The sequence below is a fragment of the Aquarana catesbeiana genome, linkage group LG08 (genome assembly GCF_042186555.1).
Source record: "Aquarana catesbeiana isolate 2022-GZ linkage group LG08, ASM4218655v1, whole genome shotgun sequence".
NCBI lineage: Eukaryota > Metazoa > Chordata > Amphibia > Anura > Ranidae > Aquarana > Aquarana catesbeiana.
Window position 1 is genome coordinate 199,413,150 of NC_133331.1, and position 15,003 is coordinate 199,428,152.

Genomic DNA, 15,003 nt, shown 5'->3' on the forward strand with positions numbered 1-15,003 from the left:
ATAGTATTTCTGCATCCCTGTTGGAGAAATTACCTTTCATTTTCTGTCCTCATGACCACACAAGGAGTTAAGAGCAATGTCCCCAGTGGTGCAGCAATCAATACCTGAGAGAGGTCCTAAACCTTCTCAATTCTGCAAAAAAAAGTGTTATGCCCTGTACACACGGTCGGACTTTGTTCGGACATTCCGACAACAAAATCCTAGGATTTTTTCAGACGGATGTTGGCTCAAACTTGTCTTGCATACACACGGTCACACAAAGTTGTCGGAAAATCCGATCGTTCTAAATGCGGTGACGTAAAACACGTACGTCGGGACTATAAACGGGGCAGTGGCCAATAGCTTTCATCTCTTTATTTATTCTGAGCATGCGTGGCACTTTGTCCGTCGGATTTGTGTACACAGGATCGGAATTTCCGACAACGGATTTTGTTGTCGGAAAATTTTATATCCTGCTCTCAAACTTTGTGTGTCGGAAAATCCGATGGAAAATGTCCGATGGAGCCCACACACGGTCGGAATTTCTGACAACACGCTCCGATCTGACATTTTCCATCGGAAAATCTGACCGTGTGTACGGGGCATTACTGTTGCTGCCTATGTCTTTACTGCAGTGATTTCCTCTAGTGTCTTGTCCTCACGACAATACTGAAATGAAAGATAATCTCTCTAGTAGGCACAAATGTGTCTATAAAATGCGGGCAGAGGTTTTGACCCATTCCTACTCCATTAAAAAACAAAAATAGATAATTCTTTAAAAAATATCTGATCAAAGATTACATGTATAGTGACACAATAAAATGAAATATTGATGTTTAGGGTCAAACCAGTTAAGATAATAACCTTGACCCATCAGAAAAAAACAAAACAAAAAACTAGACTTACATAAAACACTGTTAAGCCTTACAAGTAAAGCAAAGAAAATAAGGAACATTAATGATTTTCCTTAGTTCTCCTGAAGGCCATACAAGAGTACCTGTCATAACGTAATGGACCACCTGTTTGCCTGTAAAAATATTGTTTTATTACTGCAAAAAAAAAAGATATTCACCTATTTACAAGGTTAATGGGTACACAGAACAGAACACAATATATGGGCTATGTTACATGTACATACACAGGCACACACAGAGCACTATACATAGAACAGCATGGTTTAAACTTACAGCCACGAATATTGGTGGAGAAATCATTAACAGAGACAGGAGAAAGTGGGAAGGCTCGTTCAAGGGTCCCCATGTTACTACGTAAAGTGCCTGACATGCAAGAGCAGTCTATTTCAGAGCACCCCAAACAACATGCCTGCATCAGCCTCTTGCGGATGGACATCTTGGCTAAAATCATGGTTATAATGAAAGGGAGAGGAAGAGTGGAAGATTAATGCAGGGTACAGAAAAACACAGACACTTATATATATATATTTTCATGTATATATAGTTTGACACAAGATGTTGCTCAATGCAGTTATGGACAGCAGGGTATTTTGACTATTCAAGACAAGAGGCATTATATGCCAGGGCAAGATTCCAAAGGCAGCTTTGACGAGATGGAATGTTTAAGATAAGCAGTAATTCATTTGGATGAAGGGGAGAGGTCAAGGACAGAACTAGTCTCTGAAAGGCTGGCCACCAGGACTGCAAGGTGGGTTTTGGAAGTGTCTATGGAAGGCCACTATTGTTACCAGAATTGCTATGCATTGACTTCAGTGTGCATTATTTGTCCCTTAGAAAAACTAAGAAACACTGAAAGCAAAGAGACATTATTTGCAGGAATTTCTTATATATTTTTTGAATGTGCTAAGAGATGGGGAAATCAATGTCTTTTATTAAGAAACTCAATCAACATGAAAATAATATAGATTGGCATTTTCATATGCATACAGAAATACAGTTTATCAGCAATAAGTATTCGTTTAGGATTTACAAACAAGAAACAAACCATGCAACATATTTTGCTGTTTACTACAGACTTGGGACATGTAAAATTCCATGCTTCATTAAGGCAGATAAGTTCTGAGTGGCTGGCATTTCTAAGAGGACTGCAGAGAGTGGCCTAACGGGGTATGAAATGGAAATGGAATCTGCACCTATTTTCAAACATGTGTATTCATGCAAGTTTTAAGGGTTGATAGTTTCTCTGTAATTCAAATACAGATGTACAGAAAAGATGTACTGCAATACTAACCAAATATATTTAATATATAAACAAAAGCAAAATGAAAGGTAGCATGCAGCAAGTTCTCATGCATGCCATATAGTATCTAAACTGTCAAATTTGCATGCGGGTTTGCAGCAAAAGGTCAAAATGTGAGTATCTCCAGCCTCATCACTATGGAGTTACTAAAGCATTTCATAGTAGATAACATGTAGGAAGTTTCACACACACACACACACACACACATATATATATATATACACATACATACATACTAGTGGTCAAAAGTTTTAAAATATTCCCATTTTTCCAGTTTTTATTGACATTTACTCAATTTAGTTTAATCTGAACATGTACAAAATTAAAGATAAAAACTAAAGCTCTAACTAATCAACACAGCCATTTTGTACAATGGAAAACTTACTGATTAGATCGTTTTTCTCAACACCATTGCAGATGTTGCTACACATGCGTTGCACTTGTAGGTTGTTCGGTTTTCATCCTTCAGTACAGTTCATCCAAAACCAGTTTGATGGGATTTAAATCTGAAGGATGAATTGACCATTTCATGATTTTTTTATGATTTAAAGCCTACCATCTTCTACTTTTATTCTAAGTTAGTACTGACTAAAATAACTTCTGTTTTATCCCTTTCTGATTACAGTAATCTGCTAGAGCTCTAAAAATAAGAATAATAAAATGCTAAAACAAGCAAAGGTCTATTGATAATTACATTTGTTTATATTACTAATGTTGATTTTATTTGAATGGATATTACAGAATAATCACAATAAAAGAGCACAGATTGGCAGAAAGCCTGACCTCTAAGTCTTGTATCTTGGCTGGGACTCATAATATAGCAACAGAAAACTTAAGCCTCGTACACACGGACAGATTTTCCACAGACAAAACCTCTGACTTTTGTCCGAAGGCGTGTGCCTGGATTTTGTCTTGCATACAAACAGCAAGGAATTGTTGGCCAACAAACACGAACGTATTGACATACTACTTTTCAGCTCTTTAGCGCCACCCTTTGGGCTCCTTCTGCTAATTTTGTGTTAGTAGAAGTTTGGTGAGTGTTGATTTGCGCTTTTCATTTTACGATTTTCATTTTGCTCTTTTCGTTTCTGAACAGCCGTTCGTCAATCAGACATGTTGCGGAATTGGAGATAACGTGTTAATTATTATTGGCCTTGGAGTTATTGCTTTGACCCAAGTCCAGTCCAGGAACAGGAGGAGGAGTTCTTGGACCAAAAATTGGTTGCTTTATTAACCACTCCTAAGTTTGAACGGGGATATCGTTGTTTTGGCAGCAGCTAGCTGCCATAACCCCGGTATCCCCGTTTTCGTGCGGCGGCTGTCTGTCAGATAAAAGTGGTCCCTGCGGCGGATTCGCCGCGAGATCACTTTTATCGGTGGCAGGAGAGGGGCCCCCCCTCCCGCTGCGATCCGGTGCCCTCCGCCACTTACCGGAGCCGTCGTAGCGGCGGAGGCGATCGCGTCCTATCCTGTGGTGTGTCTGGAGACAAGTGAGGCCAAGATGGCGCTCACTCGTCTCCAATACACTGCTGGGCGGAAGCGACGTCAATACGTCACTTCCGTCCACGCCTCTTAAAGGCACATTTTTTCAAATGTCATTTTTCTAAATTACTTTTTTTTATTTTTTATTGCATTTTAGTGTAAATATGAGATCTGAGGTCTTTTTGACCCCAGATCTCATATTTAAGAGGACCTGTCATGCTTTTTTCTATTACAAGGGATGTTTACATTCCTTGTAATAGGAATAAAAGTGACTCCATTTTTAAAAAAAAAAAAACAGTGTAAAAATAAATAAAATATTGTAAAATAAATAATAAAAAAAAAAAAAAAATTTTTAAACCCCCGTCCCGACGAGCTCGCGCGCAGAAGCGAACGCATATGCGAGTAGCGCCCGCATATGAAAACTGTGGTCAAACCACACATGTGAGGTATCGCCGCGACCGGTAGAGCGAGAGCAATAATTCTAGCCCTAGACCTCCTCTGTACCGCAAAATATGCAACCTGCAGAATTTTTTAAACGTCGCCTATGGAGATTTTTGAGGGTAAAAGTTTGACGACATTCCACGAGTGGGCGCAATTTTCAAGCGTGACATGCTGGGTATCAATTTACTTGGCGTAACATTATATTTCACAATATAAAAAAAAATTGGGCTAACTTTACTGTTGTCTTTTTTTTTTTATTCAAAAAAGTGAATTTTTTCCAAAAAAAGTGCGCTTTTAAGACCGCTGCGCAAATACGGTGCAAAAAAAAGTATTGCAATGACCGCCATTTTATTCTCTAGGGTGTAAGAAGAAAAACCATATATAATGTTTGGGGGTTCTAAGTAATTTTCTAGCAGAAAAACATGTTTTAAACATGTAAACACCTAAAATCCAAAACGAGGCTGGTCCTTAAGTGGTTAATCGTGACCAATTATGTCATATGCCTTTGCTGCGGGAGCTCCAGAAGAATAATCCAGATGTTTTTCAGAATTATATCCGGATGACGGACCCCTGCTATCATAAACTCCTGGTGTTGTTGACCCCCTAATAAGGAAGCAGGACACATGCATGAGGCTTTTATTTGTTTTTGGTTGAATAATAATGATTTGATTTGTTATATTTTTTATATTTTTGAATGCATAGAATGCACTTTTTGGTTAAGTTTTTTTGGTTAAGTTTTATTGGCAGATAGCATGTCTAATTTTATTTGTTTTCTTTTTTTAATGCACGATAAAAAAATTGTGTAGAATAATACTTGGCTACGTGTTTTACTTCAAATAACATTTTGGGAGTAGGCAGTTACATTTAAAAAAATACAATATAAAATTGACAAGGGACACCAACATAGTTGTATCTTTGATCTTAAAAACTACGGGATGATGGTGTTGTGGTAACTTGCCCCAAAAAAAAAAAAAAAAAAAAAAAAGGCATAATAATATTATTCTTGATATCACTAAAAAAAAAAAAAAAGTCTCTGAAAATTTAGTTTGCAATAACTCCATCAGTATCACCAGCAAAGCAGCTTCATTATTATTCCATTAAAGAAGAAGAGAATGTGCGCTGCATTTCGACATTTCATAATTTGCCACGTCACAAATGTTAATTCTCCATTACGAACGCTAGTTTACAAGAGCGACTGCTTCTGGCTCGTCCTGGCTTCCGAGCATGCGCGTTTGTACTTTGGACTTTTGTACACACACTTGGAAAATCTGACAACAGACATTTGTCCACGGAAAATTTTAAAACTGTTGACACCACTTTACTCTGGTGTCCTCACAACCCAATTCCTTTGTCCAATCCGCATTTTCATACAATTTTACCGCACTCACGGACATCCTCCAGCAGATGGGTCATTGTCATACTGCAGGCAAGTACCTTGATCCAAGTCGCCATAAATTTACAGTCTGCCTTCTGATCCCTTGGTGATCAGAAGCAATCAGATGTTATCATTATTACCACTGCAGGACATCTTGAAAGATCTTTAATGCAAGTTCTTCTAGCAGGAACTGTAATGTGAATTCACTCTGTGGCAGATTTAACACTCATAAAATTGCAGCGTGCTAGGCATAAAGTCTTTTCCAGAAGATAATATCTTTCAATTATGTTTTCCTGCCAAAAACATCCTGGTCCACTGTTTCTAGGGTTACATTCACATTACATGAGCCATTTATAACCAAAGTAGTCTTGCTGATCAGACAGCTATCTGGGCATTTTAGTTTAGTGTTTCAAAACTGTGTTGATATATGTAGATGTTGCACATTTAATACTAACATAGTCTGGACACTGACCAACTAGAAGTAGATCAGAAGAATTGAATGGTAACATTGCATTAGGCCTTTTGGTTTAGGGCTGATGTCACGCACTGAGGAACCATTTTTTGCCTACCCGAAATGATAAAAAAATCCTCTGTAAGGAACCAAACATTTAAACATTTTGATTTCAGCTGTCCATGAGACCATCTTTCAGACTTCAGTAGTCCATAAGACCATCTTTCAGGCTTCAGTAGTCCACTGGTATTAGTGATGGTGCCTGGCCATGAAAAAAACAATTTGTTTCCAGTTTAGCAATGGTTTTCTCACTGTCATTCAACCTGGAAGGCCTGCAGCTCAGAGTATTTTCTACACATTTGAAGGTGAGACTTGATTACTTTGACCACTGTAAAGCTGTGCTGAAGCGGTTGTCCCGTGAAGTTGTTGGCTCTGAGGAACTTGTCTTCTGATTCTGTTATGGCTTTGGGTCTGTCAGACAACTGTACTCACGGAATTCTTAGCTTTATTTAAAATTTCTCTAAAGGAAAGATCTATACTTGTAAAGCAGGGGTGTCCAAACTTTTTTCAAAGAGGGCCAGATTTCATGAAGTGAACATGCGTGAGGGCCGACCATTTTGCCTGACTTTTAAAATTAAATGCAAATGAAATATTTTATGCAAAGTTTATTGCAAATGGAATACTATTCATGTCGTAACATTGATGACAATATATGATGATATATAATATATATATCTTCTCTTCTCAGGGTAACAATGAGCTCAGGCGTGTCATGTTTAAAAAAAAAATTATATATATATCTCTTCTTTAGTCTCTGACCAATCCCCAAGCACCTCTCGGTGTAAAGGATGAGCTTGAGCGTTTATTATTTTTTTAAATAATAATCTTTTCTTTAGCCAGCCTAATCCACCAGTGCCTCTCACTGACTGAAAGGATGTGGCCCCCACTTGGAATTTACATATATATCCATCTGTGCCCCCCCAAGTATATATATCTGTGCCCCCCCAAGTATATCCATCTGTGCCCCCCTAAGTATATCCATCTGTGCCCCCCCCAGGTATATCCATCTGTGGCCCCCCCAAGTATATCCATCTGTGGCCTCCAAGTATATCCATCTGTGCCCCCCCCCCAAGTATATCCATCTGTGGCCCCCAAGCTCAAGCATGTTATTTTTTTTTACTGTGAATATACCTATCTTCTTTAGCTGAACAAATCGCCGAGCGCCGTGCTCATTGTTAAAAGTCGATGTGCCCGAGCCTGCAAGGAAGAAAGCTGACAGCGCACAGCGCCACCGCCAATCACAGGCACTGTGACATTTCCCCGATCTGCGGACTGCAGATGCAGAGATCGGGAATAGTCACAGTGCTTGTGATTGGCTCTGCGCGCTGTCAGCTTCATAGCGGCTCGGGCACATTGACTTCTGAACACGCCCAGCCACACCCCCCCGGCTCATCAACAATTAGCCCGGCGCTCAGGGATTTGTTCAGTTAAAGAAGATATATTCACAGCAAAAAAAACATAACACGCTCGAGCTTGGGGGGCCACAGATGGATGCATATGTAAATTCCAAGTGGGGGCCACATCAAACCGGAACGCGGGCCGCAAATGGCCCGCGGGCCGGACTTTGGACATGCCTGTTGTAAAGGTTCTAATTCAAAACACACATTTTCTGTTTGTGGCAACCTAATGTAATTTTTTTAACCTCTGGCAACCTGGCTGTTTACTGCTTATCCTTATACTATTTCAGACTATTCACAGGACCTGAACTGCTTAAATTTCAATAAAAACTGAAAAATAGTGGTGCTGTAAAATATTTATACTGTATATACATACACACACATCTACACTGTATATGTGTGTATATATATATATAAATATATATACACATACATACACACACATTCTAGATCATAGTGGGCACATTAGGATTTTGCCACGACACTAATATGAAATTTAAGAACATTTTTGCAGCTCTCGCAAAGTAATGCTGTCTAATAACTAACGATAATATAATTGTAAAAGCATTACCAGTTTTGTTTGATACAGAGAACAATAATGTTGTGAATAGCTCATAAACCAGCAATAACCAGATGCAAACTTTCATCAATTTAGGGCAGTGTTTCTCAACATTGTTGTAGTAAGTAACCTTTTATTGTAGCACTATTTATCAAATATCCAGCCCCGTTCACACCAGAATGCAGTGCGGGAAACCCGTGTTCAAATTGCAGCGCCGTTGCGATCTGCAGTGGATGTCACTGCAGTTGCGTTACTGACACCCAAAACGTGAGTTTGCCTACACTGGATCGCATGGCACAGAAGTATGCAATCCAGTTGCAGTGCGTTTCCGAAAGTAGGGCATGCTTTTGGTGCGATACAATGTGATTTGAGCCCATTAAAAATTAATGGGCTCAAATTGCACCCCATTAATCCGCATGTGAATCACACAAGAAAACTCAGTGCGTTCCTATGTGATTCCTAGTGTGAACTGGCCCTCCCATTGTTTATGACATTATCCCCCATAATTGTTTAATTCTACTAATTCTTTCCAGTCAATCTTTATAAGCTGCTAGAATATCCAAACCAGGTCATTAACCAATCGATTTGTATACATGTTTTATTTACCAGACTATTAAAACTCTAATACTGACATTTATTGGACCACTAAAAGTGCCCCTTGAACAGAAATACCCCATAGGAATACACGTTAAGAAACACTGTTTTAGGTAAGGTGGAACGATGAAAGAAAAGTGCTGACTGGTTACGGTTTTCCTTCAATAAATGAGCTTACAGTCAGTGTAAGAATAACTAAGCAAGTAAAATGTAAACACCCAAAAAATGATATTATATATAATGAAATCTGTTTAACACATCAACAAATGAACAATTCTAGAAAGATTCTGTAAAAGGCTGGAGATACTCAGTACAAATGTGGGACTAGAATGGAAATGTTTGAAAGAGAAGCCTTTACTGGCATCAACGTTTTTTTCAAAAAAAGAACAGTAATAGTTTCATTTTAAATTGCAGAAAGGCCCCAAACATATGCAGATTCTACAGGTACTGTGATGGCAATGAAGGGCCAAGTACCACCCCACCACTCCCACAATTGCACAATTCTAGAAAGGTTTTGATACACAACAATCACTTTAGGGACGCCATAAAACAGACACATACACAAAGAGTATAGAGGCACCCACTCATACAGAAACATTGACAATGTTACTACACTGACATCACAATTGCACACAGTCTTCATGAAAGGCATTAAAAATAGCTCAATAGAAAGCCGGGGTTACTTAATAAAAACACTGCTCAGAAATAAAAGGCCAAAAGCAGAGAAAGGCACATTGTTCTCCAATGCAAACATAGATTAAAGAGCAACAAAATTACAGATCACGTAACCACAGAACACAAACACAAAAAAGCAGCAAAATAGGACACCAGTCACAGATGTCACATTGTCACTGCTGGCCTCAGAAATGCCTCTTGGCTGCATTACTACTAACCTTCTTTTACTGACATTTGTTACCGTTTAACATGCTAATGATTAGCCTAATAAAAAAAGTATGTACCTTTAGAAGTACTTAAATACATAAACACATAGGCTAACTTTACACCTCTGCAATTTCAATACAGTGTGCGTTATATGTGCTTACTAAATGCCCTACATTCAACCATACAGAAGATATACTTCCTGGAAACTGCACCAGAGATGTAGCAAGGATGGTAACACTTCACACTAAAGTGCATAGGAATAAAATTTCGCCTTAGATATTTTAACACATTTTTCATGTACAAATTCTAATAAGTGCTATTTGAATTTTAAAAAATCACAACATAGTCGATTATTTTTCTTGGTATTCTAGAGGTGTCCCAATGACCATCTCTAGATAACAAACCCCTCAACATTCTGAGTACAGAAATATCCACAGGTGTATTGATCTATACAAGTATACTGTAGAATTATCTCATTTACTCACTGTTTTTTAATGTTTATTGTATTATTTTTTTCACGAATACTAAATAATAAATGCTTGTAAAACAGTGCTAAATTCTGTATATTCAGTTGCTGAAGCAATTAATGTTTATTTTAGGGTACTGTATTGTTTGTTTATCCCATATTATGGTGGCATATACACATAATCATATTTTATGGAATACTAATGAACTGTTCTATGATATAAGGTACATACAGTCATCTCCCACTGAACCCCTTCCTTACTTCCACCAGTATATTATAGGCTACCAAATTAACTAGAAGGCTGTATTTACAGTCAACTGCAGCCCTTGGCATATGTAATGCAAAACAAAGATGAAACATATAAAGGACTGATGTTTACACAGAGAGCTAACCTGCCTGAACAAATGTTGTTCTTTGGTTAGTGTACTGTACATTATATGTACCAATTATTGATCTTTCTCTAGGAAGAACTGCTTCAGACAGCTCATGCGACAAATTTTCTACATGCTTTAAAGGAAGTTTTTCAGGGAAGCAATTTTTGAGACTATTTCTGACCTCTTCTTCTGAAAATATTGGTTCCTTGGCTGACATGCTCATCCAATGGCTTCAATAGCTTTAATGTCACTGACAGTGAAATATGTAGAGCAGGAGTTCTGCCTTGACTTCTCTGATCTGCATACTGTATTTTTTTTTTTTTTGTATATAACAAATATGTCATACGTACCTGCTCTGGGCAATGGCTTTGCACAGAGCAGCCTGATCATCCTCTTCTGGAGTCCCCCACTGGCGCTCCTCCTCTTCTCTGTGTGCCACCATAGGAAGCAGATTCCTATGGTTTGCACATGTGCGGGCTCAATCCCAAGTTGCGCTGTGTGCGTCAATTGACACATACAGTGTGGCTTGCCACCCCTCGCTCCCTTGCTATATTTGATTGATAGCAGCAGTGAGACGGGGGAGAGAGAGAGAGAGAGCAGCGCCGGATTGAGATCCATCTCAGGTAAGTATTTGAGGGACCAGGGGGGTATCTGACAAAAGAAGGTTTGTTACCTATATACAGAGAATGCATTAAGGTAAAATCCTTCAGCCTTTACAACCACTTCACTGCCCTAATCTCATACTGATGAAGTTGGAGACAGCCCAGCAAAAAAGCATTTTCAGAAAGAGATCAGCAATAGATTATGTATTTTGTCAGTACAGGTTTCCTTTAACTTTCCTGGAGTGCTGCATGCAAGTACTGAAAAGGGAATTGCTTTAACTGCTATGAGCCACTAATCCAGTCTAAGACAGTTCTTTTTTTATAGAGTTTGGGCCTGATTTACAAAAGGTATTCAGTGCAGCGAAGTGAGATGAAGTCATGTGAAACTGAGCCCGATTTCTAACATTGGAAACAGAGCTTAAATTTTAGGGAAAAAATTATATACATCTCTATAACACACACCATTTCCCCATGTTTTTTCTCTTTAAATATACTTCAAGTTCAAAAAAAGTAATAATTGTTGATGTGTCAAAAATAGTGTGCTTCTACCTTCCTCTTTGACATGACAACACAGTGTAATTTTGGTTTTGAATTCCAAAGCCTGTGTTGTCAGCCCTGCCTAGTTCATTTCTGATGGATTACAAAGAACACAGACCTCTCCTCATCTCCATAACCCCTCGCTGTGCACAGGCTGGGAACACAGGAAGGTATCAGCTCACAAGACTTCTGCCAAAAGCCAACAGCTATGTTTTGCACTTATCAAACAGATATAGCAACACACTTTCAATGGTATATCCGGCATGCCGTAACGGAGAAAATAAGAGACGTTCATTGTTAAAATTAACATACCCTTTAAATGAGCCTGTGTTTATTTCACACCGCCAATCACGTGCAGGAAAAAACAAAGCTTTTGTTCCATACGATTGGATGTTTGAAGTTAACACATCTAACAATTAAAGTAAAAGTTCAGTCAAAATCTAACTAAGGCTAAATCAACTACCACCCCCATTATAAGACTATTCTACCCTTTGAAAGAAAAGATGTCTATACTTACCCATTCTGAAGCTGCTCTTGTCCAGTCACATGATCAGGTCCCAATGCCAGCTTCCGTGGAAGGTAAGGGCAGCCGACAACGGATGTCCCATAGTAAGCCTATGGGTGACATCACCACACAGGCATTTGAAGTTGTTGTCGGTGATCTCTGCTGCTGAAGAGATCATATGGCCGAATCGGAGCAGCTTCTGAATAGGTAAGTATAGGCATCTTTTCTTTCACATGGTAGATAGAATAGTCTTAAAATGGGGGTTGGAGTAGATTTAGCCTTAAGCTGGATACACACTATATAACTTTTGTTGTTTGATTTCCTTTAGATTTACCAAAACCATATAGTGCAAGGGCCTTCCTGATTGCATGCAAATTTAAATTGTTAAGGTTTTACTTCATACTCTATGGTTTTGGTAAATTTAAAGAAAATTGTATAGTGTGTATCCAGCTTTAGTTAGACTTTGACTGAACTTCCACTTTAGAGCAGCATTAAACCCAAAAGCAAACTTTTTTTGCAGCTTACCAATTCTTAGGTGTGACAGTTGTATTTGTTTTCTTATTTAGGCTTTCATTCTTCCATTTTCATCCAGTGATCCAGCCAGCAAGTCTGTTGTATCTCAACAGAAAATTTTTCTTTCAGTTGCAGGGATGAGACAGCTCATTTAACGCTGGCAGGGGTGCTTAAAATGATCAGCTTTTATTTATGTAAAACCTCTATGCAAAAAAAAAAAAAAAACTGCTTGTCGTAACTGATTACAAAGTATTAGCTGGATCTTGGCTTCAATTTGTTACTGTATTTAAATCTACTAGTACATCCAACACTCCCCCAGACTGAAAAAATGCTGCTGTCCAAATCTGTCCCCTGTGCTCCATCATCCACAGTGGTGTCTGTATAATACAGGAGGTATTACTGTCCAGATCCCAATGAGAAAGCAAAGGCAAAAAGCATAAAAAGAAAGGGCAAACCAATACAGCCACCACATCTAAAGATTGATAAGCTGCAATATATTACATTTTTGATTTTGGGTTTAATACCACTTTAAGTAAATTAAGTTATTTCACCTCACTTCATTATACTTCACAATTTAGTAAATCAGCCCCACTGATAGAGGTTCAATGTATTTTCCCTTATACAATTCCCTTTCTGGCAAGGAATATTCAATCATAGTTAAATCACGGTATACAAACTAATGTAACAAACACCTATAAACACAATACATTTACATGGACATGTATATTAAATACACAGAACTTTAGTGAAACAGGACAATAGGTTAACACATTACTACATGACACATTACATATGTCACTGTGTACAAAATTTGTGTGTGGACACAAAAACTGCACCCTTATCACAGAATGATTTTGTTGGACTTAAAATACAGCAGCATGTCTAGATAAGGAGCATGTAGGCAAAGTTCACAGCACATACCCCAAGGTTAACAGTTTAACATACAATGCTATATATATATATATATATATATATATATATATATATATATATATACACACACACCCCGTATAACAGTCACTTTGCCAGGTAAACCTACATTCATTCTAAACACCCAATCATGTACAAAGACTCAGGACAAAAAAAAAAAAAAATTATATATATATATATATATATATATATATATATATATATATATATATATATATATATATAAAAATATATATATATTTTTTTTTAAAGTAATTGAATGATTGACGTGAATAGAGATTTACTAAGCCAAGTGAAAAATGAAATCAAATTCAGAATCCCTGAAATCTAACTGCTCACTGCTGTAGCTTAAGAAAACTTTTAATAAATTAGGCTCAGAGTTTTTTTTTCTTTTTTTTTACTTAAATTGGAAGCTTGTTATAAAGAACAGCAAAATAGTTAGGCCTTGTCTGGCGCATTTCACCCTATTTTGTTAATAGTTTTGCCAGTTTTTAAATATTCTAAATATAAGTTATGATGTCTGACTGTGATGGAAAAAAATGAGAAAGGTAAATGAATGCAGAAAGAAAAGTTGAAAAAACAATTCACCATTTCTTCTGAAAGTTCCTTCTCTAGCTTTTCCTGAATTAAAAAATATCCAATTACACCCAGTTTAGGGTAGCATCAATTATTAGCAAAGTTTAAATCTGATCTCCAGGTTTCTTGTCACAAGCTTTTTTGGCCGTATTTTTCCTATAAATCACAGGAGTGCAGTGCCCACTGTTGGCTGACAGCACTCAGCCGGACCAGACTCGGGAAGGATCCTGACCATATGGTTGGTATCCACCTATAAGCCTGTACCTGCACCTAGCTCAGCCTTTCAGTGATCCACTGAGAGCCTGAGAAAAACCCCTTCTACCACTAAACAGCCCAGCATTCCAGTGAGCGCTGGAGGGGAGAGCAGAGAGTTGCATCTACCTAGGTGAGTACAAATGTTTCTTTTTTTTTTAAAAGCCAGAACATCTCTTTTAAATAGTATGTTTGGACCAAGCTGGCCAAAACAAATTTTTCCTTCCCTAGGTGCTGCAGTGGTTCTAAGCACTGTAAAAACTGCATGTAGTTTCAGCTACATACAGAACACAGTGCTAGGTTCCGGCTGTGGAAAAAAGACTTCCCGGAAAAAAAAGTCAGGCTGAGTGGCGCTTAGCCATTCAGAGGCAGCTTTGTATTCTGTGAACGAATAAAAGCTTCCACTGATTGGCTGAGGTGGTCATGATCTCTGACTTAGTCAATCAGAGGAAGATTTGTTTTCATTCACAGAATACAAAGTGGCCCCTGAATGGCTCAGTGCCACTCAGCCCAAATCTTTTTTGTTCCGGGTGTGGGACAGGAAATTTCTGGCTCACAGCCAGAACTTAGCACTGTGTTCTGTATGTAGCTGAAGCTAGCCTCATGAACAACCCAGTTAGTGACAGGATTTTCAATTGAAACAATTACTTCATTCTATAAGCAGGGCACATTGTGCGAGTTCGCAGTTACACACACAAAAGCCGTTTCAGAAATGTTAGTTAGTCTTAAAGTGGTTGTAAACTTCAAACATGAAATTTGAAAAAAAAAACCCTCATCTTCCTATACTGTATACTTGTCTATCTCCAAAGCTCTG

General features: G+C 38.1%; 1 protein-coding gene across 24 annotated transcripts in view; it reads right to left on the reverse strand.

Moving 5' to 3' along the window:
* KCNMA1 (potassium calcium-activated channel subfamily M alpha 1) overlaps window positions 1–15,003 on the reverse strand; it is a 1,086,632-nt gene that overhangs the window by 291,424 nt on the left and 780,205 nt on the right. For 12 of the 24 annotated variants that reach the window (XM_073596784.1, XM_073596787.1, XM_073596785.1 and 9 more), the window contains one exon: window positions 1,167–1,334. The exons of the other annotated variants lie outside the window; for them this stretch is intronic. In XM_073596784.1, the coding sequence (XP_073452885.1) occupies window positions 1,167–1,334 (168 nt within the window). The remainder of the gene's footprint in view (window positions 1–1,166; window positions 1,335–15,003) is intronic. 24 annotated transcript variants of the gene reach the window in all.